This window comes from Phialemonium atrogriseum, assembly GCF_030411735.1.
Source record: "Phialemonium atrogriseum strain 8032-3 unplaced genomic scaffold QBC33scaffold_49, whole genome shotgun sequence".
Classification (NCBI taxonomy): Eukaryota; Fungi; Ascomycota; class Sordariomycetes; order Cephalothecales; family Cephalothecaceae; genus Phialemonium; species Phialemonium atrogriseum.
Window position 1 is genome coordinate 61,780 of NW_026848186.1, and position 25,631 is coordinate 87,410.

General features: G+C 57.5%; 11 protein-coding genes across 11 annotated transcripts; 4 read left to right on the forward strand and 7 right to left on the reverse strand.

Annotated features, from left to right (window-relative positions):
• Positions 1–517: 517 nt before the first annotated feature.
• Positions 518–5,313, reverse strand: QBC33DRAFT_295751 (P-loop containing nucleoside triphosphate hydrolase). Its single transcript, XM_060423376.1, has 2 exons — positions 2,070–5,313; positions 518–1,973 (listed from the first exon to the last, which is right to left on the reverse strand). Exons 1-2 carry the CDS (start codon positions 4,892–4,894, stop codon positions 923–925), a joined length of 3,876 nt encoding a protein of 1,291 aa, XP_060278189.1. The 5' UTR covers positions 4,895–5,313; the 3' UTR covers positions 518–922.
• Positions 5,314–6,276: 963 nt separating this feature from the next.
• On the reverse strand, positions 6,277–8,061 carry QBC33DRAFT_564227 (histone acetyltransferase ELP3-like protein; the record flags this gene model as incomplete). The annotated part of the gene is made up of 2 exons (XM_060430345.1): positions 6,277–7,703; positions 7,770–8,061. 2 exons carry the CDS (start codon positions 8,059–8,061, stop codon positions 6,277–6,279), a joined length of 1,719 nt encoding a protein of 572 aa, XP_060278190.1.
• A 224-nt stretch (positions 8,062–8,285) lies between these two features.
• QBC33DRAFT_553100 (uncharacterized protein) lies at positions 8,286–9,090 on the reverse strand. Its single transcript, XM_060429367.1, has 5 exons — positions 9,068–9,090; positions 8,940–9,011; positions 8,823–8,875; positions 8,708–8,769; positions 8,286–8,657 (listed from the first exon to the last, which is right to left on the reverse strand). Exons 3-5 carry the CDS (start codon positions 8,861–8,863, stop codon positions 8,542–8,544), a joined length of 219 nt encoding a protein of 72 aa, XP_060278191.1. The 5' UTR covers positions 8,864–8,875; positions 8,940–9,011; positions 9,068–9,090; the 3' UTR covers positions 8,286–8,541.
• Positions 9,091–9,862: 772 nt separating this feature from the next.
• QBC33DRAFT_462388 (alpha subunit of succinyl-CoA ligase) lies at positions 9,863–11,234 on the forward strand (the record flags this gene model as incomplete). The annotated part of the gene is made up of 5 exons (XM_060425065.1): positions 9,863–10,032; positions 10,177–10,205; positions 10,288–10,414; positions 10,485–10,573; positions 10,645–11,234. The coding sequence occupies 5 exons, from the start codon at positions 9,863–9,865 to the stop codon at positions 11,232–11,234; spliced, it is 1,005 nt and encodes a 334-aa protein (XP_060278192.1).
• An 866-nt stretch (positions 11,235–12,100) lies between these two features.
• On the reverse strand, positions 12,101–12,967 carry QBC33DRAFT_564229 (UBC-like protein; the record flags this gene model as incomplete). Its single annotated transcript, XM_060430346.1, has 3 exons — positions 12,101–12,275; positions 12,352–12,629; positions 12,707–12,967. 3 exons carry the CDS (start codon positions 12,965–12,967, stop codon positions 12,101–12,103), a joined length of 714 nt encoding a protein of 237 aa, XP_060278193.1.
• A 694-nt stretch (positions 12,968–13,661) lies between these two features.
• Positions 13,662–15,739, forward strand: QBC33DRAFT_553109 (P-loop containing nucleoside triphosphate hydrolase protein). The gene is made up of 4 exons (XM_060429368.1): positions 13,662–13,931; positions 13,992–14,051; positions 14,142–14,951; positions 15,007–15,739. Exons 1-4 carry the CDS (start codon positions 13,929–13,931, stop codon positions 15,511–15,513), a joined length of 1,380 nt encoding a protein of 459 aa, XP_060278194.1. The 5' UTR covers positions 13,662–13,928; the 3' UTR covers positions 15,514–15,739.
• QBC33DRAFT_582061 (uncharacterized protein) lies at positions 15,666–16,870 on the reverse strand (the record flags this gene model as incomplete). The annotated part of the gene is made up of 2 exons (XM_060431312.1): positions 15,666–15,692; positions 15,875–16,870. The coding sequence occupies 2 exons, from the start codon at positions 16,868–16,870 to the stop codon at positions 15,666–15,668; spliced, it is 1,023 nt and encodes a 340-aa protein (XP_060278195.1).
• Positions 16,871–17,707: 837 nt separating this feature from the next.
• Positions 17,708–18,555, forward strand: QBC33DRAFT_564232 (uncharacterized protein; the record flags this gene model as incomplete). The annotated part of the gene is made up of 3 exons (XM_060430347.1): positions 17,708–17,917; positions 18,006–18,191; positions 18,466–18,555. 3 exons carry the CDS (start codon positions 17,708–17,710, stop codon positions 18,553–18,555), a joined length of 486 nt encoding a protein of 161 aa, XP_060278196.1.
• On the reverse strand, positions 18,437–19,388 carry QBC33DRAFT_296534 (uncharacterized protein). The gene is made up of 3 exons (XM_060423377.1): positions 19,107–19,388; positions 18,588–19,053; positions 18,437–18,459 (listed from the first exon to the last, which is right to left on the reverse strand). Exons 1-2 carry the CDS (start codon positions 19,201–19,203, stop codon positions 18,662–18,664), a joined length of 489 nt encoding a protein of 162 aa, XP_060278197.1. The 5' UTR covers positions 19,204–19,388; the 3' UTR covers positions 18,437–18,459; positions 18,588–18,661.
• A 328-nt stretch (positions 19,389–19,716) lies between these two features.
• QBC33DRAFT_296776 (uncharacterized protein) lies at positions 19,717–21,196 on the forward strand. The gene is made up of 2 exons (XM_060423379.1): positions 19,717–19,918; positions 20,007–21,196. The coding sequence occupies exons 1-2, from the start codon at positions 19,869–19,871 to the stop codon at positions 21,076–21,078; spliced, it is 1,122 nt and encodes a 373-aa protein (XP_060278198.1). The 5' UTR covers positions 19,717–19,868; the 3' UTR covers positions 21,079–21,196.
• A 594-nt stretch (positions 21,197–21,790) lies between these two features.
• Positions 21,791–24,418, reverse strand: QBC33DRAFT_482439 (G protein-coupled glucose receptor regulating Gpa2-domain-containing protein). Its single transcript, XM_060425365.1, has 2 exons — positions 23,318–24,418; positions 21,791–23,166 (listed from the first exon to the last, which is right to left on the reverse strand). Exons 1-2 carry the CDS (start codon positions 24,008–24,010, stop codon positions 22,201–22,203), a joined length of 1,659 nt encoding a protein of 552 aa, XP_060278199.1. The 5' UTR covers positions 24,011–24,418; the 3' UTR covers positions 21,791–22,200.
• Between the last annotated feature and the right edge of the window lie 1,213 nt (positions 24,419–25,631).

Below are 25,631 nucleotides of genomic sequence, written 5' to 3' on the forward strand. Positions count from 1 at the left end.
TGGATGGATGCCGGGCCACCCGCACATTGACTACTGAAGGCTGCGAAGGTATTTGTATCCAAATTGTCCGCGTATGTTGCTCGATTTGCATATGGCCGACCGGATGGCGGCATCAATTACTCAACTGAGGGTATCCATGCGGTAAGCATCAACCTTTGTTCAAAACCCAGCTCCTGCAGGGTAAACAGCTCCTTGGGGGCCCGCAACCGATTATATTCAACTAGTGGCTCGACACGGTAGGTCTTATCTCCATCTTGAGGTATGCACATGTATGTCATTACTCCGTGATCCTGTGCGGCCACCACTCGTCCTGCAATTACAACTTCTCCGACCCGGGGCTCGACTTGGTCCATAACACGCCCGCAGAATCCCATTTGCTCTTGATCTCGTGCAGGGTGTCGTGGTTGAAGCCTCATGCGGCGTGCTGCCAGTTCGGCTCGTCGACATCCCGGGACGGTGGGGTGCGTCTTGACGGTCCCGCAGCTCCCCATGCCTCCGCCCTTGAGCGCCCTGAAGTGGTCTTTACTTGAGGGGGTAATACGAGGGCAGTGACATGGACACCCTTCGGGCTTTCGGGAGTAGGGGGTTCAAGCAAACCAGGGACCTGGCCAAGGCCATGCATGGCCCGGCTGGAATCTCGGCATTGAGAGGTGAATCAGGGCTAGACCCAAAGTTGCCGGTTGTGTTGAGAGGACGATAACGGAAGGGGGAGAGAAGGGGGAGATGTTAATCACCAGAGGATGCATGAAGAGATCTGAGGATCTAATGGCCGAATTACCTGGAACATGATCACAGGAAAATTGATGGAATTCAAGCAAATACAAAAAGGAGAATCGTCAGTAACTAACATGGCAAAATACCCATTAATTATTTAACAAATAGAAAAAAAGGGCCATAAAACCACTCGAACATGGCGCCACTTTCACTTGCTCGACTTCCTCAAACGACCAAACAGCCCGCTTTTCAGCCTGCTCGAGATAGACACGGGCTCCACCTCCCGGACCGGCGCGGACCGCATCGACATCTCGGAGACGAGCGATCGGGGCCGCCACTCAGACCCGGCCGCCTGTCCCTCCGTGTTGGAGTCGTCGTACTCTGGAGGCAGCAGCGACGAATACTTCTGGGGACCGGCCGTCAGGGTGTAACCTCCGCCGCTGCCGCTGCTGCTGCTGCTCCCGCTGCCGATTCTGCCGTGCCCGAAACCCCGGGACGGCGAGACCAGGGTGGCAGACAGGGACAGAGACAGGGACGGCGACGACGACGACGACGAGTACGAGCTCCGCGACCAGCCGCCGTGCTGCCAGGTGCGCCGGGACCGGAACTGGCGCTCGTGGTAGGTGGCGCTGCCGCCGTAGTACTCGGCGGCGGTCTTGATGTCCTTCAGGCTCTGGCCCCACCCCTTGAGGCGGTAGAGCCGGAGGACGAGCTTCTCGACGTCGCGCTCGTCGAGGGGCTTCTTCCCCGCGCCGCCGGCCGACATCTCCTTCTCCAGGACGCGGATCTGCTGCTCGTACTCGGCGCGCGTGCGCAGCAGGCCGTCGAGGCGGTCCTGGCCGGCGCGGGTGGAGTTGACGATCTGCCTCTCCTCCTTGATCTGCTCGTCCAGGTAGGCGAGCATCTCGTCGTTGTAAGGGGTGATGGAGTTCACCCTGAGGAAGAGGCCGAAGCGGGCGGCGGCGTCCTCGAGCTCCCTCAGCTCGGCGCGCGCCTCGCTGACGCGCCGCTCGTGCTCCCGGACGGCCGCCTTCTTGACCTCGACCTCGGACTCGTGCTTCTTGAGCATGGCCTCGATGCCCGCGTGCTTCTCCGTGATCAGCTTGTCTTCCAGCTCGTACCAAACGTGCATGTGGCTCTGCCACTCGTGCCCGCAGCTGGCCGTCTTGCACTTGCCCGCGCCGCCCGCGAAGGCCGCGCAGCCGGATAGCCGGGATTCGCCCTTGATCTCCTTGGGGACTTCCGTCAGGTAACATACCCTGGGGGGAGGTGGGAAAAAGAAGCGGGTTAGCTGGAGGCGCTCCTTCTTTCTGGCCTAAATGGCAATACGCAATAGGGGGGGGGGAAGAACAAACTTGTGACAGTGAGTCCGGTAGTTGATGACCGTCTTGTCCACGCCCTGGACATAGTCGACGCACTTGTCCTCGGTGCAGACGGTGCGCGGCTTGCTCAGGGGCTTGGTCAGCTTGTCGATCTTCTGGAAGTGCAGGCGCCTCTTGAGGTCGTCGCCCCTGCACCTCTCGTCGCTGAGCTCCTGCATGTGGTCCTCGTTGATGCGGATCGTCCGGTTGATCACGTCCATGATCTCGGCCATGGGCTTGGTCAGCTTCGTGATCAGGTCGCGCGCCCGGTTCAGGCTCAGCGTGCCCTTGACGAGGTGCGGCTCGAGCCCCTCGAAGTGGGCGAGGAGCCGCCGCGACTCCTCCTCGGACCGCCGCCAGCTGCGCCGGAAGTCGTCCTCGTTGTCCATCGGTCGACCCGTCTGCTTCAGTGCAGCCAGGTACCGGAACGACTCCGAGTCGAAGCAGTACGTGTTGGAGTGGCTCAGCGACATCTTAACCTGCTGGTACTTGTTCATCAGCGACTGTAGCGGTTTGAACGCGTCCCCGGGCATGTAGTTGGAGATGCGCGTGTTGGTGAAGCCGAAGACGATGTTGCGGCTCGCGTCCCGGTGGAGGTGGGTCAGCAGCTCGGTGACGCAGAACTTGAACATGAGCGTCAGGCGCGCGCTGTTGGGCTTGAGCAGGATGAGGATGCCGTCGAGCGTCTCGAAGCTGGCCAGCGTCGACAGGATGCCCGCCATGTTCACCTTGTCCTGCTCGATGCCTCGCGTGTCGCCGATCCCCGGGGTGTCGATGAGCCGGACGAGGAGGTCCCCCATCTGGATGCGGTACACGGTCGTGCCCTGGGTGGCCGACTGGCCGAGCGAGCCGTCGGCCTCCTCGTTGCTTGTGCCGATCCTAATGTCCTGCTGGTGGAAGCGGCCTTTCTCGTCGAGGAACTGTGTCGAGAAGGAGCAGGGAATGATCCACTGTAGGCCGTCATGCGCCACCGCCTCGTCGAGGGTCTCAAAGGTGAGATAGTTGATGAAGGCGTTGATGAAGGTCGACTTCCCGACCCCGGTCTCGCCGAGGATGAGGATGTTCATCTGGCGGTAGGGTTTCAGCCGTTGCAGCTGCTGGAGGAGCTCCTTCGGCTTGTATTTCTCGTAGGCCCCGCCGTGCGTCATCGCCTCCTTGCAGCGGAACGAGTAGCCCTTGTAGCTGCCGTATCCGCAGTCGCAGTACAAGTACTGGTCTTGGTCCCCGAACTCGATGGCAGATCTGCACCGGTTGCAGTACCACTCGTGCGCGATGGACGGATCACATCTCTGCCCGGGACAGTGCATCCGGACCGCACGGCGCTGCTGAGGCTTTGGCCGGTCCTCGCGGAAGAACAGCTGGGTATTGCACATGGCGAGAGACTTGTCGGCAGCGAAGCTTTCTTCATCCACGAGGTCATTCGCATAGACCTTCCGATCCTTGATGTGCGCTATCCGGATAACGGGAGGAGTTGGACCGTCGGTGTCGCAGTCGCAAAAGACCATGTTGGAATTTCCCCGCCGGTTATCGAGGAGGTCAATCATAAGGCTCTGGTGGCTCTGCCAGAGTGCTGGGTTCTTCCTCGCCACGTCGTTGTAGTAAAAGAGGACGTAAGTATCTTCGTCGCCCAGGAAGTTCCAAGGATGCCGGCGGTTGAAAGAGGTGTACTTGCCGCCTTTACTGATCATCATATCGACAAACTGCATCTTGGCTTCAAACTCCCCGATGGACGCGGAGAGCTGGCGAGTCGACAGGGGGCCGTCTTGGAACTCTTTCAGGAGTGACCAGAGCTGATCCATGGCCACATCACCGCTTCTGACCGAGACTAGAAGCGACGAATATCTCGACCTCAGGAGCTGCTCCGACTGCGTCGCTTTGGCGTCGGCGATGGAGATGGCGTCTGTGTGGCTGTCTGGAACGCAGTGGCGATGTGCTTGCAGCACACCTAGGTAGCCGCTAAGCTTCTTCCGATTCGATCGGAGTTCATCAAACACCTGAGTGAATTGGTCGAGGCAGTCTGGATCAGGGGTAACAAGCATTGGCTGAGTAACCGCTGGAAAGAGAAGACTGAGGAAGCTGAGGGGGAGCAAGACGTAGGCCAGGGGTTCGGACTGTGCCAAAGAACCGTCCGGGGTTGTTCTGGAGAAATCGCCGAGAGATCGGGCGATCGCGTTGACGTCTGAGGTGTTGAAGCCGGCGAGGCTGTCGTTACCATGAATGGAGAAGGTGTGACACGAGTTTGGCACAAGCGAGGGCACATACGCACCCGCGTGCTGGATCATCTTCTGGAACTCAGAGAAGTAGGATTCCAGCTCAGCCTCGGACTCGGAAGTCGGCGGCCGGTTCCCAGCAGAAGCCACAACTGCGAGCTGGGTGCCCCAACGGACCTCTGTCACTATATGGGTTGCCGACCCATCCTGCAGAACCGCCAAGTTCAGGGCATCTCTGAGATCAGGACCCACGAGGTCTAACTTCTCTTGGCTCGAGGAAATATTGCACAGCAGCATTCGAGACTGCGAGCTGTCTTCCTCATCATCGAGGTAGTCCATGAACCCGGGGGCACCAGCCATGCCGCAGAGATAGGAGGCGGCGAGTCCCCGGTCTAGGCCGAGAATCTTGGATCGGGCCTGGTATGATCCATCGATGCTTGTGGAGAATTCGGATATTTTGGTCTGGCCCGTGAGAACGACGCTGCCGGCCGAATCAGGTTTCAGAACCGAGGTCGGGAGGAACGAGTCTCGTCGAGCATCGTAGAGATTCCCGATGCGTGCCACCTCGCCCAGAGCGGGCCTGCGTAGGGCAGGGCTAGAGGCCATCATCGTCTTGGATGCTGCTGACCGGACGGAAGTCTACATAAAGAAGTGACAATATATTGATCGCACTAGAACAAGATTGACAAGAGGATTGTTGTCATCAAACAGAATAATCATAGGCCCCTTTTACAGAAGAAGCCCTGGACGGAGCTTCCGGTATATATCAACTTCTTTGATGTGTAAAGGGGCGAGAGAGCCTGACCCCGCTCGACAGAGTCCCAAGGCAGACCAGGTTGCAGCCAAAGAGATATACCACCACTACCGAGTAGCAACTTTATATGACTGGGCAATCTAGGCAGCTGAACATTAGCTTGCATATACTTCTGGGGCTCGGTGAACCACTGCCAATGGCTACGTTGATCCTGTGCACCATTTCGGTCTCCCAGGTTGGGAAAAGGCATCTGAGCTCGGTGGCCAGATGCGAACTTGAACTGTGAAGGCTCCCAGACAAGGACTTGGGAGTCCTGAGGCCCGCTTTAGCGCAGTCAGTATGCATGATAGGTGCGGGCTCGGGCAGACTGTTTGACAAGGCTCTCGGACAGAGGGAACACTATTAGTGAGACTACTTCCTTAGTCAAAATTCATGGCAGGACAGGTGTTGCGTGACTCTGTTGATGACGGGAGCAGGCGGCGCAGTACACTTTTTGGGCAGTGCAAGCCTGCAAGGTCTAATGTTACTCCGTCCATCTCCGGCACGTGGTTCGTCACATGTTCCAACCCTGAACTGATGAGGAACTGTTTCCCACTTCGCAGCGTCCGTAAATACAATTGTCATATTCGGGTATGAAGAGGGCGAATATAACTAATTGTCAAGTTGGGACGCACGTCCTGATCCAGATGGAGCAATGACTGCGAGCTTTTTTTCTGTAGGCCAAGTATTTGAGGCCCCTTTTCAGCCCCCATCTTGCCAGCCGGACTTGGCATCCAGCAGTTTGTCCAAATGTCATCTGCTCCGTCAAGAAACGACGGGAACCATTGGGCGCCGCCGGAAGCCTATCGGGAAGATAATCCCTTGGGGATTGGTCCATAAAGTGGTGCCCCACAACGGAACCCCGAGTGTTGCCCCCTCCCCCAAACTGGAGATTCACAGGTAGGAGAGGAACTCGCTCAAAGTGCCGCACAGTGAGGACCGGAGTCGATAACCTTAGCGCATGAGGTCCTCAGGTGGGTCTGGGAACGAGATGCGTTGGCAGAGGCGAGAGTGAGCCAATGTTGGTCGTCAAGAATGCATAATTAAGCCAGGGGAAGCCGGATCGTCCAGCCTCATACCTGAACGCCCCTATCGCTTTTTTCCCTTGTTCCCACAAAGTACCCCAAGCGCCTGTATGCAAGATAAGAAACAAGGAATGGGAGGAAACACCCATGCAGCCTCACCCTCCAGTATTCTCCTATGCAACCGGCCCAGGTCGCCCGTCAAGCCACTTGCTCATGTAGGGTCCGTCAAGCCAGTAGCCCAGCTTTCTATAATAGCTCCGCACACCCACGCCGGAGATGACGCTGATCTTCTCGCTCCCGTGCTCGTCCCTCGCGATCCGCTCCGCCTCCTCCATCAGGAGAGTCCCGAAGCCCTGGTGCTGGAACTTCTTCGGGTCCCGGGCGTGCACCGGCACCGCCATGCCGTAGACGTGGAGCTCCCGCACGAGGCTGGTCTGCTGGCCCGACAGCTCCTCCCGGAACGTGTATTTGGCCGAGCACTTGCGCAGCCGCAGCAGGCCCACCAGGATGTCCTGCTTGGGGTCCTCGTAGGCGAGGAACGTCTCCCACCCGCCGTTGGCCGTGTAGTCGCGCCGCACGAGCTCCACCTGGTTCGGCCGGATCTTGTGCTTGACCTCGTTGATGCCCACCTCGCGCGTCCGCACGTCCCGGCATGTCGTCCCGAAGTCCTTCATCCGCGCGAGCGCGAGCTCCCGCAGGTTGCCGTTCTCGACGCCCGACGTGACCAGCGGCATGGGGATGTCGCGCTGCACGCGGTAGATACGCGTCCACGGGGGCACCAGCGCCAGGATCCGCGCCACCAGGTCGATCAGGCCGTTTGGCGTGTAGTTTTGGTAACGCCCCGTCCGCCATAGCTCGTACAGGCCCGTTCCGCGGATGACCAGCGTCGGGTAGATCTTCAGGCCGTCTGTCCGGAAGTCTGGATTCTCGAAATATTCTCGGAACTGATCCAAATCCCGCTCCATGCCGACGTTTGGTAGGTCCGGCATCATGTGGCTGACCACCTTGAAGCCGGCGTCCTTGGCCAGGCAGAATGTTTCCGCAACCGCGGCAACGGTGTGCCCCCTGTTGGTATCACGCGCGACATCCTCATACAGTGATTGGACTCCGACCTCCAAGCGGGTGCAGCCGTACCGCAGCATGCTAGACAGATGCGGCTGCAGACAGTAGTCCGGTCGCGTCTCGATTGTGATCCCCACGCACTTGATGTTGCTCATCTCCCCAGCCTCGACGGCTTCATCGACGTTGGTCGTCTGGTATCCGCTCAGCGCGTTGTGTAACTGTGATATGAACTCGTCCCGGTATGACTCGGGCAACGACATGAAGGTCCCCCCCATGACGATGTACTCCACCTTGTCGACCGAGTGGCCGAGACCCTTGAGCTGGTCGACGCGGCCACGGGCTTGCTCGAAGGGGTCGTAGCGCGCACGGATTGCTCGCATCGATGTCGGCTCGTATCCTGTGTAGGACTGGGTGCTGTACTCGAAATCCGAGTCAGGGCCGCCCGGGCAGTAGACACAGATGTTGCCCGTGTATGCGATATGGGGACATCGGTGCGGCTTGCACATGACAGCAACGACTGCTATACCGGAGGAGGTTCCTGCAACTGCGGTTAGAGTACATAGGCTCTCGAGGAAATTGAGTCCGTCTCTTCTCGGGAACATACTTATTGGCTTTGCCACCAGTTTCGGCAGGATGTACTTCTTGTACTGCTCAGGAACAGCAGCAATGATGGCCGTCAGCGCAGGCAGGCTTCCGACCTTGTGCTTCCTCGCAATCCTGGCTCGCAGGCTGTTCAGGTTGATGTCTTTTTTGGGCTGGGAGGGATTCTTCGTCGCCTCATGGTCCTCGATGAGGGCATTCGCAATGTCTGCGCAGCATCGCAAGTACCGCTCGTTCTCTGGTGGAAGGTTCGCATCTTTCTTCCGCGCGGTGGTAGTTATTGTAGTGGTCGCCATCTTGGAGTGGTCATTAGTCGGAGTCAGGTTCTTGGATGAACAGGAAGAGCTCGCGACTCTCTCAAATCCGGGCCAGTGTCTTGGAGCCTTGACACCTAGATCTGCAAAGAAGTTCTTTTGGTGGGGTCGAATCTACACGTGCCTACTCACCTGACTCAGCTAGTGATTGACCAGCAAATATGGTGACGGGGCTAGGCGAATCAAACCTGTGACATAGGCGGCTAAATGGGGATAAAAAGTGTCAGAGCAGCGAGGGCGGCCCCCTGAAAAGCCTAGGAGTATAAGTAGCTCGAGGATATCGTAGGAGATTGAGAAAGGTAGAGTTCAGTGAAGTCTTAGATCAGTCGATTGCTTCCTTGCAGCGCTGGCGCTACTTCACCTTCGTTCCAAGCACTGCGCGCCTATACCCTGCCTTGCGTGCAGTCGCTATCTATGTAGGTACATAGCGTTGATGCTGCCTTGTAGCCATCACTGCCGGCCTCAAAAAGTGATTTTTATGCTGCGAGCGTGGGGCTTGAGCGAGTCGTGGCCACGGCGCTGACAGAGTCGAAGCCAAAGAAAATGAAGGCCTGTGAGGGAAGGAAGCGAGCCATCCCGTAAGTCTGCTGCTCCTGGGCTGCGCCTGCGAATGTTAATCCGGTCCTAGCTGCGCCTCGTGCGTTTCCCGTCTGGCCAACAACCCGACTCATGTCTGCCACGACCAGATCGGTAGGTTCTGCGCTGTTCTGGTGTTGATTCCGCGTGGCTTACTCTCAGCTTAGGTACTGGTGCACGCTGCTGCGAATGCGCAAACCAAAACCATTCGTGCCGCGATGTATGACTGCTAACCCCCTCCCCCTTCTTCTTCGTTTGTGCGCCACTTATGCGCAGCGTTATAGGTCAGTCTCGCTGCTCAGGGGCCTGTCCGCCGTTTCGTTGCCGCCGCTGCGGCTTATCTCGAAGACTATGATGTGAGTAGGAGTTGGTGGCGCTGCGTGGGCGCTGCGTATACTAATCCTTGCAACAGAAAAAGGGCGACTACGAGAAGGCTGGCGTCCTTGCACAGCGCGCGGTGCGTGCTGGAGCTGCTCGCGCGCGCCCTGCTGCCGCGGTCGCTGCCGCTGCTGGTGGCGGCCTAAGCGACGACGATGCGCACGCGCTGCGCCGATGCCTTCGCCTGGTCGAGGCTATTTGCACGCACTTGGTAAGGAATGTCACTAGTGGGATGGTGCTGCGCCCACGATGCTTATGGCGCTGTATAGATGATTCCCATGGGGACAAGGACGAGCTTGAGGAGGATGGTGATCCTGACCGAGGTTCTGTTACTGATCTGGCGATTCGTACTTGGGCGATCCGTTCGCTGCTCCGTGGCGATCGTAAATAACAAGTCCCTGCCTCACTTAATCCGGTCTTCGTATTCCTGATGAGCGGTTCATCGTCGACGTGGTCGGGCGGCTCCCACGTATCTATCGTCGTCGCTTGTGTAGCCGAACTCCTCTCGCTAGATCTTCCCTTGCAGTGGGCGTGGCAGCCGATATCCATCACGTGATAAGCTGACCCCGGTAGCTGGTCAGCAAAGAAGTGGCATTGGTTTTCGGGAATATCCGGTCCCAGTTAGCGTGGTTGCCGGCATTTCTCCGACACCCGGTTAGAATTGGGAGGCTAGGTTTTTGCTTGGTACAGCTTCGGTTGCTTGGGGAAATGACGAAACGCGAGTGAAGGACGAAAGCCGGCGACAAAACATTTAACCATCTCCTCTCTCACTCTTTTCCCTCTCCCTCAGTCCCTTCATCCCTTGCCTCTGCTGGCTTCAGGTATCACAATGCAGGCAATCTCAAGACAGGTCCGGACAGGAGGGGGCTCGCTTCTGCGCCAGCTCTCGCGCAGGCCCTACAGCTCGTCCAGCTCTCCATACGCCGCGACAATCGAGAACCTGCGCATCAACAGCGAGACCAAGGTCATCTACCAGGGATTCACTGGAAAGCAGGGAACGTATGTTAGAATTCTTGTTTTGGGGAACTCCGTCATCCTCGCACCCCTTTCCTGGAGCTCCGCGCTACGCAGAAACGGGCGCAAGAAAAAAATTGAAGTTGAAATTACAAAGGACATGGCAAGCTGACACTGAGGTTCTCGCAGCTTCCACGCACAACAAGCAATCGAATATGGTAAATAGATCTCCGGCCCCGAACATGGAAAGACAGCATTGGGGGATAGATCAAACGGTTCTGACCCAAATTCCCTGCCTAGGCACCAAGGTCGTAGGAGGAACGAACCCCAAGAAGGCTGGCCAGACACATCTTGGCCTCCCAGTCTTTGCGAACGTTTCGGACGCCGTGAGGGAGACTGGCGCGACTGCTACCGCTATCTTCGTCCCGTAAGAGCAACCCCCCTCTGATCGAACTCGACCGTGGATATATAAGCTAACAGGGGAACCCCCTTTCTAGGCCCCCATTGGCGGCAGCCGGCATCGAAGAGGCCGTCGCTGCTGAGATCCCTCTTGTCGTCTGTATCACCGAAGGCATTCCCCAGCATGGTTAGTCCCTCAAATCCTCCCGACCCGAGAACATAATCAGATCAAGCCTCCTGAACGATGACGTAAAACAGACATGGTCCGCCTCACCTCGATGCTCAAGACCCAAGGCAAAACCCGGCTGGTGGGCCCCAACTGCCCGGGAATCATCGCGCCGGGCCAGTGTAAGATCGGCATCATGCCCGGGTTCATCCACAAGCGCGGCCGCGTCGGCATCGTCTCGCGGTCGGGAACGCTCACCTACGAGGCCGTCAACCAGACGACGCAGGCGGCGCTGGGCCAGTCGCTCGTCGTGGGCATCGGCGGCGACCCCTTCAGCGGCACCAGCTTCATCGACTGCCTCAAGGTGTTCCTGCGCGACGAGGAGACGGACGGCATCATCATGATCGGCGAGATCGGCGGCTCCGCCGAGGAGGACGCCGCCGACTTCCTCCGCGAGTACAACACCCACGCCGGCGGCAAGCCTGTCGTCTCCTTCATCGCCGGCATCTCCGCGCCCCCCGGCCGCCGCATGGGCCACGCCGGCGCCATCGTCTCCGGCGGCAAGGGCGGCGCCGACTCCAAAATCAAGGCCCTCGAGGCCGCCGGCGTCGTTGTCGAGCGCTCGCCCGCCAGCCTGGGCAAGGCCCTGCGGGACGAGTTCGTCAGGCGTGACCTGCTCTAGGGCTGTTCCGGTTATGGCGCGGGGGTTCCTTTTGTCGTTCGGGGCTTCGTGGTTGTAATGGAGGTCGGTCGTCCCCGTTCTACTGCTGAAGGTGGTGCCGTGCGTCTGGGAGGGGGTTGAGGCGAGTTGAGGCGAGCGGGCAGCTGGCCTCACTTTGTTCATTACTTGGCATAAATATGATCCTGATAGACTCGGCTGGGATTTCGGGGGCCTGGCAACACAAATCGTACATTGTATTCTCCTGGCTGTATTTGTCAAGACATTGAATTGGTCATATCATTCCATTGCTGCTGCGCCGTGCGTGTTCAAGACCCCTTTCCCGGCTGGCCTATATATCGAGGGGGGCGGCGTGGTTAAAAAGTCAGGTCACTCTCCCCTCGAGACAGCTCCCGGGGGGGTACTATGTGGTTGCCTCGGGCAAAGGTGACGAGCCATCAAGCTGAGTTTTTCAGGGCTTGGGGACAACACTCACGAGCAGCGAAGTCGCGTAATCAAAGCTTGTATGGTACCCCTGGCTGGTAGTGAAAAAGCAATGCTACCTCCTAAACCTGCCGACTCCCAGATGCAACGCCAAAGCCAAATCCTGAGGCCACTGATGATGCAACAGGGCTGAGGAGGTGGGGGTAATGCAGCGAGGGGAGTAAAACGAAGAGAGTAAAAAGCAGTAAAGTAAAATCCGGCCTTGTTCCAAACCTCTCGATATCGAGCAGACTTGCACCAAACTCCGTTCTTATGCCTCAAAAGAGAACCTGACTCGCAATCCTGCCAGCTATCTTGCCTGATCCCCCGTCTTCTCCAGACGCGCCGGTCGGGGCCGGTTTACCGCCACAACGCAACGACCGACGCAGAGGCGGGTCGGTTCATTCCTACTGTTCCCCGAGCAGTCGAGCGGTGATATCGCCCATGTAGGCCTCCTCCAGTTCGTAGTCCTCGCCGCCGTTTCGGTCGATGCCGACAAAGTTGAAGGCGTCAACGACGGCCTCGACGTCGAAGCCCATGACGACAAATCGGTCGACGAGATCCTTGTTGTAGCCCTGGTACCTGAAATCACAAATAATTCATCGTCAGCCATCCGGTACACCGAGCAGTCGTCCATCTTCCCGTAACCCCCTCGTACCTGCTTGGATCGTCCCTCTTGACCTCGGCTTTCTTCTTCTTCTCGTAATTGCCGCTAAAGGCCATTTCCCTCATCGGTGCCCCTGCGTACTTGACGGCCCACTCGTGTGCCTTGTAGGCAAATGCATCGGGGTCCTCCATCAGCATCTTGGCGACCTCAGCGTCTTGCGGGTCTTTGGGGTTGGGGGACTCGAGGAGCATTCGGAGGGAGATGAGGGCCATCTTGATAGTGCCGACCGGGGACCAGCCACTGCCCAGGGTGTCGAGACAGATGGCGCCCTGTTGTTGTTGGTTTTCGTCACAGTCAGCTTACATCGATATCTGCGGGGTTCAGCCGAAGAAATGGCACCACTCACAGTCACACTGCTGACATTAGGATGCCAAATCTTGGTGTCGAACTTCATAATGGGAGACTTGAAGGGGTACATGTCGGGAATCACAATATCGACCTGAAAAGTACCGCCGGAGTAGGGTGAGTCTGGAGGGCCGGGGAAGGTGCCTTTGAGATGGGTGACATCGGCGGGGTCGACGGGCTGGGCCAGGACGCCCGAGTTATCCTTGTCGGCAAAGATGTCGGCAAGCTCTTTGGCAACACGGCGCTCTCGTGTAGAGGCCATATCGGGATTCCGGTAAGGTGAGGCGAGGTCGGGATCAGAATTGTCCAAACGACAAAGCAGCACCTTGGGGAAGGAACTAGGTTGTTTAAGGCACCTTGAGGGGCACAAGCTCGGCGAAAGATATCGGGGAGGGGCTAAGCGAATCTAAGGCTGCTGATTGAAAATGCCTATTACCGGTAATGAAAAGGTGAAAGGAAACATAAGCTTGGTGTTTACCCACAACCTTTCTAGTTTCTTCCTGTAGTCGCCGTGAGCCGAGTTAAATGGTGAGGGGAGGATGGGGCACAAGCACAGCTGACAGAAATCATGCGTCAGGCAGGTACCTAACTAATGTTGGAGGCAGCTCAGCAAGTGGAGTTATCGGAGAGCCTCACGCACCGCCAAACTTTCATTGGTACTTAGGCACGTATTCTACAACATTTGTTTACCATTCTGCCTTGGGTAGGCTGGCCAAACAGGAGCCTATGGTCACACTACACGTGTAAACACACTGGAATCAGATCGGCAGCCCAAATAGGAGCAGCCCAGAGCAGAGAAGAAGAGTTAGAGTTGTCCTACCAGAGGCAGATGTACCTAGTCGTCTAGCCCTGGCTCGTGCGCAAGGCTTGCTTTTGATGGATTGTTGCCGAAGCTGGGTGGCAAGGCGGCTTTTATTGGCCAGCTGATGAGAAGGCTAAAGATTCAAGGTGCATCATCTCAGCTGCCAAACACGTGACCGGTCGCTTGGGCTTGGCCAAAGCTCTCTGCTTGCTGTCGCGTTTCCCTGGCGCCTGATTGAAAGTATCTCCAACCTACGCAGTGCCTCAAAGCCCATCAATTGCGTCGTCGAGGTTCCACCAACTTCATCGTCGATCCTCGTATCCCATCTGAAAACGAGTAGAGAAGGCATACACACCTTGCCTATCCGCTTATTTTGAACGGCTCGAGGCCTTTTTCCCAGGTCTGAAGCTGAGTAGTCAAGATGGTGAGCTATCCTCGCCTCAAAACAGACACAATGGCCCAATCGCTGACAGTCACATTCTAGGGCCAAAATCAGTCTGGAATGGGCGGTGGCCAGGATGGCAAAGATGAGAAGGATAAGAAGGTAAGACTGCCAAACATGATTCATCTGTAGATGATCTCGCAGGTTCCCCTGTTTTGGGTTTGGGCTAACCGGGCGTCGTTCGCCGAGCAGAAGGAAAAACCCAAATACGAGCCTCCTCCCCGACCGACGACCCGCGTCGGGCGAAAGAAGAGGAAGGCCGGCGGCATGGGCGCCGCGGCCAAACTACCGCCCGTCTACCCGACGAGTCGATGCAAGCTGCGCCTCCTTCGGATGCAGCGCATCCACGATCACCTGCTGCTCGAAGAGGAGTATGTTGAGAACCAGGAGCGGCTGCGCAAGGCCAAGGCCGCCAAAGACAGCAACGCACCGAGCTCCGAGCTCGACGCCGCCGACCGACTTGCCGATGAGCGTGGCCGTGTCGACGACATGAGAGGCAGCCCCATGGGGGTCGGTACTCTCGAGGAGATGATTGACGATGACCACGCCATCGTGTCCAGCACCACGGGGCCTGAATACTACGTCAGCATCATGAGCTTCGTCGACAAAGATCTCCTCGAGCCCGGCGCCAGCGTTCTTCTGCACCACAAGAGCGTCAGCATTGTTGGTGTCTTGACGGATGATACGGACCCGCTGGTGAGCGTCATGAAGCTCGACAAGGCGCCGACCGAGTCGTACGCGGATATTGGTGGCTTGGAGCAGCAGATTCAGGAGGTCAGAGAGTCGGTTGAGCTGCCTCTCTTGCATCCCGAGCTCTACGAGGAGATGGGCATCAAGCCGCCCAAGGGCGTCATCCTCTACGGCGCTCCGGGGACAGGAAAGACCCTGCTGGCAAAGGCTGTCGCGAACCAGACATCCGCCACCTTCTTGCGTATTGTGGGGAGCGAGCTGATTCAGAAATATCTCGGAGACGGGCCTCGCTTGGTTCGACAACTCTTCCAGGTAAGATCTCTCTGCCCTGGAGTACCAGAATTCCGTTGCTAACAATCAACAAAAGGTCGCTGCGGAGAATTCACCCTCCATCGTATTCATCGACGAGATCGATGCCATTGGCACGAAGCGTTACGAGTCTACATCCGGGGGTGAGCGTGAAGTCCAGCGGACCATGTTGGAGCTGCTCAACCAGCTCGATGGGTTCGACGACCGCGGAGACGTCAAGGTCATCATGGCGACCAACAAGATCGAGACGCTCGACCCGGCCCTGATCCGCCCCGGGCGTATCGACCGAAAGATCCTCTTCGAGAACCCCGACCAGAACACCAAGCGCAAGATCTTCACCCTGCACACGAGCAAGATGTCTCTCAACGAGGACGTCGACCTCGAGGAGTTCATCGCCCAGAAGGACGACCTCTCGGGCGCCGACATCAAGGCCATCTGCTCCGAGGCTGGCCTCATGGCCCTCCGTGAGCGGCGGATGCGCGTGCAGATGGCCGACTTCCGTGCGGCCCGCGAGAGGGTTCTGCGCACCAAGCAGGAGGGTGAGCCAGAGGGCCTGTACTTGTAGATGGGGGCTTTTGTATGTACGATCACTGTAAAAGCGGTCATCGGGAGGGGTTCACATGCGATACAGTTAGCGTCATTAATAGATGATTCGGGGCGTTGTGCCTCCTCGTTGACCTGAAGATTTCTTGCACTTGACCATCGTCACCCAAGCATTTACCGATGATCCCCTGTCAAAACCCCCTGTTGCGACCGTTATAGACACGACCCTGTTCCTGGCCGCCCACCTGCAACTAGACGGGGGTCGTCTTGAGCTCCACCACTTGGTGCTCGTCTCCGCTCCGTGCTCTCCCCGTCATTGTTCTCCCCGTACCAGCTCCGCCTGTGGGTGCTCCTGCCCGGGGCGAGTCCTCCCGGCGAGGCACTTCGCCCGCTTTCTCCCCTTCCTCCTGCGCCCGTTCCCTCCGCTTCCGCTCCACCCACGCCACCAAGAACCGGACATCCTGATCATGCTGGTCCATCGGCATGTACATCCACCTCCCCTTCTCCCTACTCCAGCTACGGTTGGGCAGGTACGCCTCCAGCATGTAGTAGTTATCCCTATGGAAGGGGAAGTCCAGGGTGGGCGGTCCGCTCCTCTCCAGGAATGCGTCCGTCCCCGCCAGCCGGTCCCGCTCGTTCAGCACGAAGTGGCGGCGCTTGTTGCCCCTGTTCTGGACGTGGCGGAGGACGGAGCGGGTGGTGGACTCGAGGTGCGCCTCGAGGATGCGGGCGTGCCAGAGCGGGCGGCGCAGGGCCCTCGAGACGACGGCCGCGCCGGCGTCGACGAGGTCCCGGTTCCACTGCGGGTTGGGGCCGCGGGGCGTCATGCGGATCGGCTCGCCGGCGTCGAGGTGCGGCTGCCAGTGGGCGAAGTCGACGGCGAGGCAGAGGGAGTTCCACCGGAGCGTGCAGGTCAGGCAGGTGCAGATCACGTCCGGGTCTGGCAGCGCGAGGTGCTGGTATGGCTTCCTGTGGATGGCCATGATTTCCTGCCGCTCCGCACTTTGGAGTGCTGCTCGGACAGATGCGTCGAGGTTCGTTAGCAGCACTGGTAGGCCAAAGCACTTCGCGAGGCATGCGTAACGCCGGCTAATGATGCCCCTGGCCAATGTGTCCTGGACGTGGTGCTCCATAACGAAGTCGTGGAAGCCCTTGCTGGTCCGGGCCAGTTTAAATAGGTCGCTTGGACGAAGGAGCAGCAAGATTTCGACTATGATTTCGTAGGGGAGATCAATGATGCCTCGTTTCTCAGTGGCTAGATCATTTTGCAGCTGCTTGAGCTGCTTCTTCTGCCGACGTTGGGTGCGGCGAGAGAGAATGACCGGATCCCTCTCAGCCGCATTCCTTGGCCCATCGCCGGGAATGTTGTCTGAAGACATTGCAGGCTTCCCGGATGGTTCCTGCGATAGTCTTGTTACGCCCGACTCCAGCACCAGCCCGGGGTGCGGCTTGACAAAGAGAGCCACGTCATGACAATCTCCGGGCGATTTGGCGAGACAGGTAATGGTGCGCCGCGACACGAAGTTTGTGCTTAGTCAACAGAGTCGCGACGGCAGCTCCCTCGGCTCCGGAAAGATGGCCTACGAAGGCTCATAGCTCTGACCGTCTTAGGCAACAATTGTGCAGGAGAAGAAGTGATCGCGACGGCCATGATGCCAAGGAAACTCTTCATTGGGGAGTCCCATGGCTCAATGCCCGTTTCAGCGGCCGTTGAGCCCGTTTCAGCGGCCGAGACACCGCTCGCCCGTAAACCTATCTAGGTGACCTTTTTCCGCAATGTCGAGAAGTCTCAATGGATCCTAGGTAGGGACTAATGCCTTCCACTAAGTTAAGTGGGTGGATGTGGTTGGTTGGCCCTGAGAAGAGGGCTGGGTAGGGCAGCGCTGGCCAATCGCGTTGTAGGAATCCCCCCTGTTGTAATTATTTACCTCCTGAGCTCCAACATCACATCCTCCCAAGCCTTCGACGAAGCTTGACTTACTCTTCACTGCCCTGACCCTGAGTACAGATTTCCCCACCAGTGATCTACTTGCACGGAAGCCGGAACAAGGACGGCGTCGGTCTTGAATACAACCATGTGGAAGATGATTCTCGGCAGTCAATATGCCAGATGACCGTAGTCTTCACCTTGCTACGCCAGCGAATCGATATTCAACTACCACACCGAACACCAGCGGGAGCAGTTGCAGACCATAGCCTTCAACACTTACGTATGGATGCAATCCTTCAACCAGGCTAAGCCAGTTGCTGCCCCCATACATGTCCTTCATACAATTCTGACCAAACTGGACAGCTCGCGGCGCGTTGGTAACAAGTGGCATACCCTTGGAGGAGTGCCGCACAATCCCTGGTTCATATTGGTCCAAGCGACCACGCTGGCCGGCCAAGTCATCATCATCTTCCTCGGTGGTGATGCGTTCCAGACAGTCCGTCTCACCGGCGCCCAGTGGGGATGGTCTCTGCTCTTTGGGTTCTTGACTACTTCACTGGGCATGTTGATTCGACTCGCTCCAGTCGACGGTTCCCGCGGGCGAACAATTCGACCTTGTCGAGGCGATCGAGGCCTCAAGACACGACGCGGCCGAGTGTCCTCGTGCTCCTGGCCTTGAGGTGCACCCGAACACGATGAAGGTGGATCCGGTCCTCGATCTTGCGCGGACAGAAGGACGTGCCCCCGAGCCAGGACCTGGAGTTGCGCAGGTACGTCGGACTGTAGCCCACGGACGCGGACGGACTTGGATTCGGTGCTAATCGGAACTCTGCCGGCTCGGCATGGCTGCCGCTGCCCTCCGACTGGACCCTTCCATGACATGACGTATTTGCCAACCCAATCCAACCAGCTGGGCATGCCTCGATTCAATTTATAACTCGGCCCGAACTCCTCGACTACTTAGCTGGGGCAGCCATGTCTTTGCGCTTCTCCCTCGTGTGGTATTTGTCATCAAAAGCCAGGATTGGCTGCCTTGAACTTCAGACCAGCGTTAATAACGTCCTGTTGGGTCAACCACTGGCCGCCTGCGTCAAGAAGGTCCTGACGACGCCCCGGAATATCATTCCGGGATAGATTGTTGAAAATAGCAGCCGGAGCATACTCACGCTGCACCTCAACCTCGGCTAACTGCTTCAAATAACTGGATTTGCGAATAGCGTTAAGTTGGGCCAAGTCGTGGTTATGAGGGCAGTTGTTTGTAGCCACAATCACCACCTGGTCTTTGTCTGGAAAGGTGGTGGGTGACCTTGATCCGCCTCTTGCACCCAATCGCCGTCCTCATAGTCCGGTGACGAGCGCGCATGCCCATGTTTTCAGGCGCTGTGACCCTCGTACGGTGAAGAAGGCACGCGTATTGTTGATAATATGACCCGTTTTTAAGCCAGCGCGTACTGCCTTGCTTGGTCCAAAAGTTATCTACATGTGGCCAGTATATTGAACTCGGCAGTGGTGAATTCAATCGCGTTGTCGACAAGAAACAGTTCTTTGCGCCGGTCAGGGAGGTCTTTGGGGTTGGAAAGTAATTGACGGGGTATAAATTCGGACTCGCACTTGGACTTGGACTTTGCCTGCCTTACGCCTTATAAGAGTTAGTTTTCTGCATTCCCAGAGGGTCATATACGTACTGGAAGGCACTGTGAAGTTATCTTCAGCGTGAAAAAGGTCGCCGGCGTCAATCTGGACCTCGTAAGGCAGGTCAAAAAGAGGTTGATTGCCATCCATTGAATACGTTGGCAGGAAGGTAGGAAGGCAGGTGTAAATGGGTGGTGTAAGTGGTCTATTGGCGTGGTTAGGTAGGTTCCATGTACAGTACCTACCTATTGATATACGCCGGGCCCGGATTAACCTTCCGGATGCCTTCCTTATATAGAGTAGGTCGGCGGGGGTCCATACCTACTACAGCGTGGACAAGAGTTGAGTGTAATCACAGTGGCAGAATTTTGCACTTATGCAGTCCAATATATTTTTACTAGTAAATTTTCTCTAAAGGTACATGCCAAAACATTGAAAAATCGAACTTTGTTGTTGTTTTTGAGGGTTTGTCACTTGCAGGTATTGGATATATATTTACCTGAATTTTAAGGTACCTAATTGATTTATTTATTTATCTTCAAGAGTGGACTCCCAAAGGCTTTGGTAATTCCACCATCCCGTATATCAGATCCACTTATTGTAAAACCTAGCAAGCATTAACCCCCCACTACAATGCTGTGATGAGGGGTAGGTAGATAGATACCTTGTTAGATGAGGGGCTGCGAGTTGGAGCTATCATCATCCATCATCAGGAAGAAGATTTTTGCCTAGAATCCACCCGTTCCTGACCTCCCCAGACAAGCTGCAAATACAATCACCTGCTTCCATATAGTCACGCCGAGAGTAAAGACACGATGGCGACCCAGGGACAGAAGAAGTTCAATGTCGGAATCATAGGCTATGGGTAAGTCGTCATCATGGTGGAAGCAAGCTACCCCGCAGGCAAGACGAGACAAGATAGTGTGCTGACCCGACGCTTTCCCCCGACCTAGCATGTCGGCGACCATATTCCACATTCCATTCATCAGCCTCACCAACAACCTCGTCCTCCACTCCATCGTCCAGCGCTCGCCCAAGCCGGGCAGCTCCGCGCCTGAGGACCACCCGACGGTGAACCACCACACCTCAGTCGGCCCGCTGCTGGCGGACCCAGCAGTCGACGTAGTCGTCATCACGACGCCGCCCGACACCCACTTCGCCCTCGCCGGCGCCGCCATCCGGAGCGGCAAGCACGTGCTGGTAGAGAAGCCCTTCGTGCCGACCGCCGCCGAGGCCGACTCGCTGGTTGCGCTGGCCCGCGAGCGGGGTGTCCAGTTGTGCGTGTACCAGAACCGGCGATGGGACGCCGACTTCCTCGAGGTGCGCCGCCTGGTGGCGGGGGGCGCGCTGGGCCGCGTCGTCGAGTTCGAGACGCATTTTGACCGCTTCCGGCCGGGGCGCCCCACCAACTGGAAGGGCACGCTGCCCATGAAGTGGGGCGGCGGCGTCGTCTACGACCTGGGCACGCACCTGATCGACCAGGCGTTCGTGCTGCTCGGCATGCCGTCGGCCGTGTACGCCCGCTTCGTCAGCCAGCGGGACGGCAGGCTGGTCAGCGGCGACGGCGGCGAGGACGAGGAGCCCGACAGCCTGACGGCGGTGCTGAGCTACCCCGAGACGGGGACGCTGGCGCACGTGCGCATCGGGGTCATGAGCGTCGAGACGAAGCAGGTGCGGTTCTGGGTCCGCGGCACAAAGGGCAGCTACCACAAGTACGGGTTGGATCCGCAGGAGGGCCAGCTCAAGGCGGGCATCAAGCCGTCTGAGGCCGACTTCGGGCACGAGGACGCGTCGCGCGCCGGCAGGCTGTGCGTTGCCAAGGACGATGGGAGTGTCGTGGACGAGCCGCTTCCTGCGGCGGAGCCGGAGACGTATCTGAAGTTTTACGAGCTCTTTGCGAGGTCGCTCGAGACGGGGAAGGAGGCCGACGTGCCCGTGCCAGCGACCCAAGCGGCAGATGTGTTGCGGATCATTGAGGCGGTCAGGACAAGTGTGAAGACCGGGATGGAGGTTGCCGTCAAATGATTATGCGTCAGTTATCATGGTCCACTAATCTTCGTTGCGGACTCTACCTAAGCTTGTGCACCGGGTCAGCAAGCTAGTGTTCTGCATGGTGCAAACGATACGCAGCATCTAGCGGGTTGTAATCCATGCCAATGACTTCGTCTTTGATATAGAATGACTGTCTCTTGGGCTCCAGAAAAATCGGAACAACAGACGCAGATCTCTTGGCACCGAGCATTGTGTATCCAGGTCACTTCTCAGGGGAACGGCGTTGCCAGGGGTTTCACCCTATCATTCGCTGGGTCACCAAGGTATCCATCCCAGTGAGGGCCCTTCCTCTTTTTTGTTTTGTATAATGTCCGAGATTGTATAATACCCGAGAGGTTATTCTCCTCTCGACCAAGTACCGCATCGGTGGAAACCCCTTGAACCATGCAGTTAGCAACATCGCCGTGAGATCTGCGACAAGGCCCGGGGTAGGCCATGCCCCCTGGAAGTATGTACCTGCAGCCTCAGTTATTTCCCGACAATGTGGCACACGGATATGCATGGACTTCCCCGATGCTACATCCGCATTGAGGTGATTGGACAGCCGGGCACCACCTCCGTATACAGTGATAGCCAGCCAGTCTTGATTCCGCCTACCAAACTCTCAACCGCCGTCACCCTCTGCCATATGCGCTCTTACGTAGATAGTGTGTTGAGAACTGGACTTGAGCATATCACTCACTACCTAGTAATACTCCTGGTGCAGTCCTGCCTCGAAGTACAAAATGTAGCGTCATAAACCCATCTAAACTAAGCCGGTCCACGACTTCCCCTTGTGGGTGGCTATCTCCATCTGTACGGGAGAAAAAAATATATGGGGTAAGGAGAAAAGAAGAGAGACACACAGAGAAAAAGCAACAAAAGAAGACACAAAAAAAAGCAGGGTATATCTTACACCAACCGTTGTGACCCGACATCCAATTCCCTTGCCCCAGGTCGTAGATTAGCTTTCGACCGAAACCCATTTCCCAAGTCACGGGTCTTTTCCTTTTCCCCCACCCTGATCCCAAGCCCCTATCCCAACGCCAAATACCCATCAGTGCGTGCGTATCATTCGTTACCATTTCACATATACCCCCTTTCACCAACACCGCATTACATCGTCCCCGACCTCGTCGAGCTCACCGTACTCGTCACGCTCCCAGGCCCGATACTCTCATCAGACGCCTCCTCAATGACCACCGTCGTGACCGTTTCGCACTGTATCGCCATACCCATGACCTCCCCGGCGCCCATGCCAAACCCCTTCATCGACCCCAGCGCCTCCCTACTCGCATTCCCGCTCCCCAACCCTCCCCCTCCAGTTCCCCCACCCGCGCCATCCCCCCTCGCCAACCCGCCCGTCAGCGTCCGCAGTCGCGCCCCCCTGACAACATCCCCGTTCCACGCGGCCCACCTGCGCTTCGCGCGCCGGCCCCCCGGCCCCCCGCCGCTGACGTAGACGACGTTTCCGAACCGGCGGCCGGGCGGCGTGCGCATGAAGGCGAAGGTCTCGATGCCCGTGTCCTGGCCCGGGGCGGCGCCGCCGCCGAAGACGATGGAGCGGCGGGTGATGCTGTACAGGGCGACGTCGAGCCACCCCGCCGAGGCGACCATGCTCCCCGCGAAGCAGAAGTAGGCCAGGCTGACGTTGTGGCCGGCCATGGAGGAGATGCGGCCGGCGGCTAGCGGGAAGGTGCAGAGGATGTAGATGAGCGGGTAGAGGAGGAAGGTGGGGTGGCGGGCTGAGGAGGGGGGGATCGGGGGAAGGCGCTTGGCTATGATGGTGCTGATGCTGCTTGTGTCGGTCATGGCGCTGCGGGGGGAGGATGGGAGGGCGGTTGTTGTTATTGTTACTGAGGAGGTGGGTTTCAGCCTGTTTGGGTCGGGGTTCGGGTAGTGCTCTCCTGGGGGGCTGTGGTCGGATCCGGAGGCGAGACAGCAGGTTGGGCTGTGCTTGCGGTGGAAGTGGAGGTGGAAGAAGATGACCAGGTAGATGATCGAGGTGAGGGTCAGGGAGAGGAAGATCCAGAGGTAGTGCAGGGTCAGACGGAGGGTTTGGTAGGCCGAGTTGATCCAGCACTTTTTCAGGGGGGAGGAGTTATGTCAGTCTAACGTCCACATACGCACACACACTGCTGGTTTCTCCTGCGTACGCATCGTCGCCAAAGTGATAGTTGGGGTAATCAGGGGGGGGGGGGGGGGGGGGGGTGGAGTTAGGGGGCTGACTTACCCAGGCACCGGCTCGCACGTACAAGCCCCCTTCGTCACGTCCATTCGCCGTGATAATCATCCCAAGGAGCGCCGTGCCGTACACGAATGACCAGAGCGCGATGATTGCCGAGTAAAAGGCCCAGGACGGCAGACGGTATCCGTTGACGACACCGAGGTAGGTGTGCACGGCGATGGCGGAGATGAAGACGCTCGAGGCCAGGTCCCCGATGGACATGAACCACCCCTGCGCCCAGCAGACCGAGGTCCCCGCCTCCAACGCGTCCCTCGTGAGCCAGCTGATGTTGAGCATGAAGGCCAGGGACTGCTGGATGTCGGCGAGCAGGAGGTTGTAGATCAGCACCAGGAACTGGTTCGGCGGATCCCTCTTGAACCGCTCCCAGACGGTCTCCCTCACGGGCTCCCAAGTCGTCTGCATCGGCGGGCACAGGTGCGACTCGGGCACGAGGAAGCCGTTGACGTCCGTCGAGGTTGGCGACTCGGGCTCCGGCGTACTCGGCCGCTTCTCCTCCTTCGGCGGCTCCTTTATTTGCCATATGTAGAACTTGCGCGTGAGGAAGACGAACAAGGAGAGTGAGGAGAAGAAGGAGAAGAAGGCCAGGACCGACACGGCCGCGAGGCCGTGGACGAGGACCGGAGGGAGTGGCGAGATGCTGCCGCTGGCATCGTCTGAATCGTATATATTGTTGTTCATCTTCCCTTACCCCATACTTTTTGGCGGACTGGAGATGTAAAGAATGACTGTTTGTCAAGAGCGGCGAACCAACGAGCGGGAAATCTGTCGAGCGACCCCAGTCTCCGTGAGGAGGAATAAAAAGATGATTAAAAGATTGAAGTTAGAAAAGAGGGAAATGTCCCAGACACTCGAAGGCGATCTCTCGACAGAGATGTGTTTTCTGGTTCGCCTTTTACATTATTCTCCGAAGGCAAGGAACGACGAGGACCGCCCGGGTTGGTGTAGATGGAGAAGGAAAAAAAAAGTGGATGTGAAGAAGGAGAAGAAACGACCATATTTTTGGGTTTCGAGGTGCAATCAGTCTCGACCACGACGAAGTCCTGACCGGCAGTCCTGGCACACACATGTTTCTCGCTAATGTGTCCTCCCCCCCCCCCCCCCCCCCAACATCCCCCCTCCCCCCCAAGCAACCCCCATTGAACGCGTCTGGAAAGGCCTAGGCGGCAGATTCTGACAGATTCAGGCCCGTGTACACGCTGTAGCCTCCCCGAACGCGCTCGGGAGCAAAGAGTCGTCTTGTTGTGGTTCACGTTCCAGTCCCGTTCCATATTGGAATAGCCTGAAAAAGCCATCCACCCTCAATACCCGCACGGCCGCTTCCCAACCGCTTCCCTGTCCGGGGCGGCTCGGCGGCTGCTACCCTTTATCTGGTGTAGCATTCTGGCGGGCCAACTTCCGTCCATCCCAATTGGTTGGCTGTCAGTCGAGCTCTGTCGCGAATCGCAGATCCATCCGGCCAGGAAAAGAAAGGGCCAATTTAGGACCAATTACCACATCTTCAACGAACCTCTCCGCGTTTTAGATCTTCCTGCCCCACGGCACCAACTCTGTTTTCGGGACGGGACCCAACGATCAGGGCCCGGGGATTTTAAGCATGCACGATTAGGGATTTAGGTTTGGGGACTTGCCCATAGCATGTCGCACCTCGTCGAGTTCTGAATTCTGATGCAGCGGCTGATCTTCTCCAGGGGTGCCCGTGCCAACAATCCCTCCCCTTTCCGGAGAATTTGGGCTATTTAGCAATCGTTTCTGATCTTCCCTTTTTGCTGTTGAGAGTTCTAGACCGGCCGTCTCGGAAAATTCTCGTCCCTGTCGGACAATACCAGCCCCAGCAGTATTTGATCCCGTCCCCCAGGGTCCCGTCTTCTTCCCCCCCTCCCCAGCTCCCGATAAAGCTGCCAAGCCGGTCTTTAATCCAACCAATAAGTAGACCATCCTCTGGTTGATGGGTTCTGAGGCTCAATGCACCGGGGAATTAAGAAGTAATGCGGATATATAGAAGGTCGGAATCACCATCACAACTCAAGTACATATTCCCTCCCGCCCCCTTTATCCATGAGACGTGGGAATGATTGTTACTTATACTACCGTCGCCGAGTCGCTTTTCTTCCATTGGCTAGCGGCTGCTCGACTTCCCCCGTCTTGAACAAAATGATGGCATCCACGGAACTTGCCATTTTTCGGCCTTGATGCCAGGCCAGATGGGTACAGACCTGTGTATTTCCTTTTTTGAGCGTCAGAGGCTGTCAAGTCATTGCTTGAACCATTCCCAATACAGCCATGGATGGTCTCCCCTTGA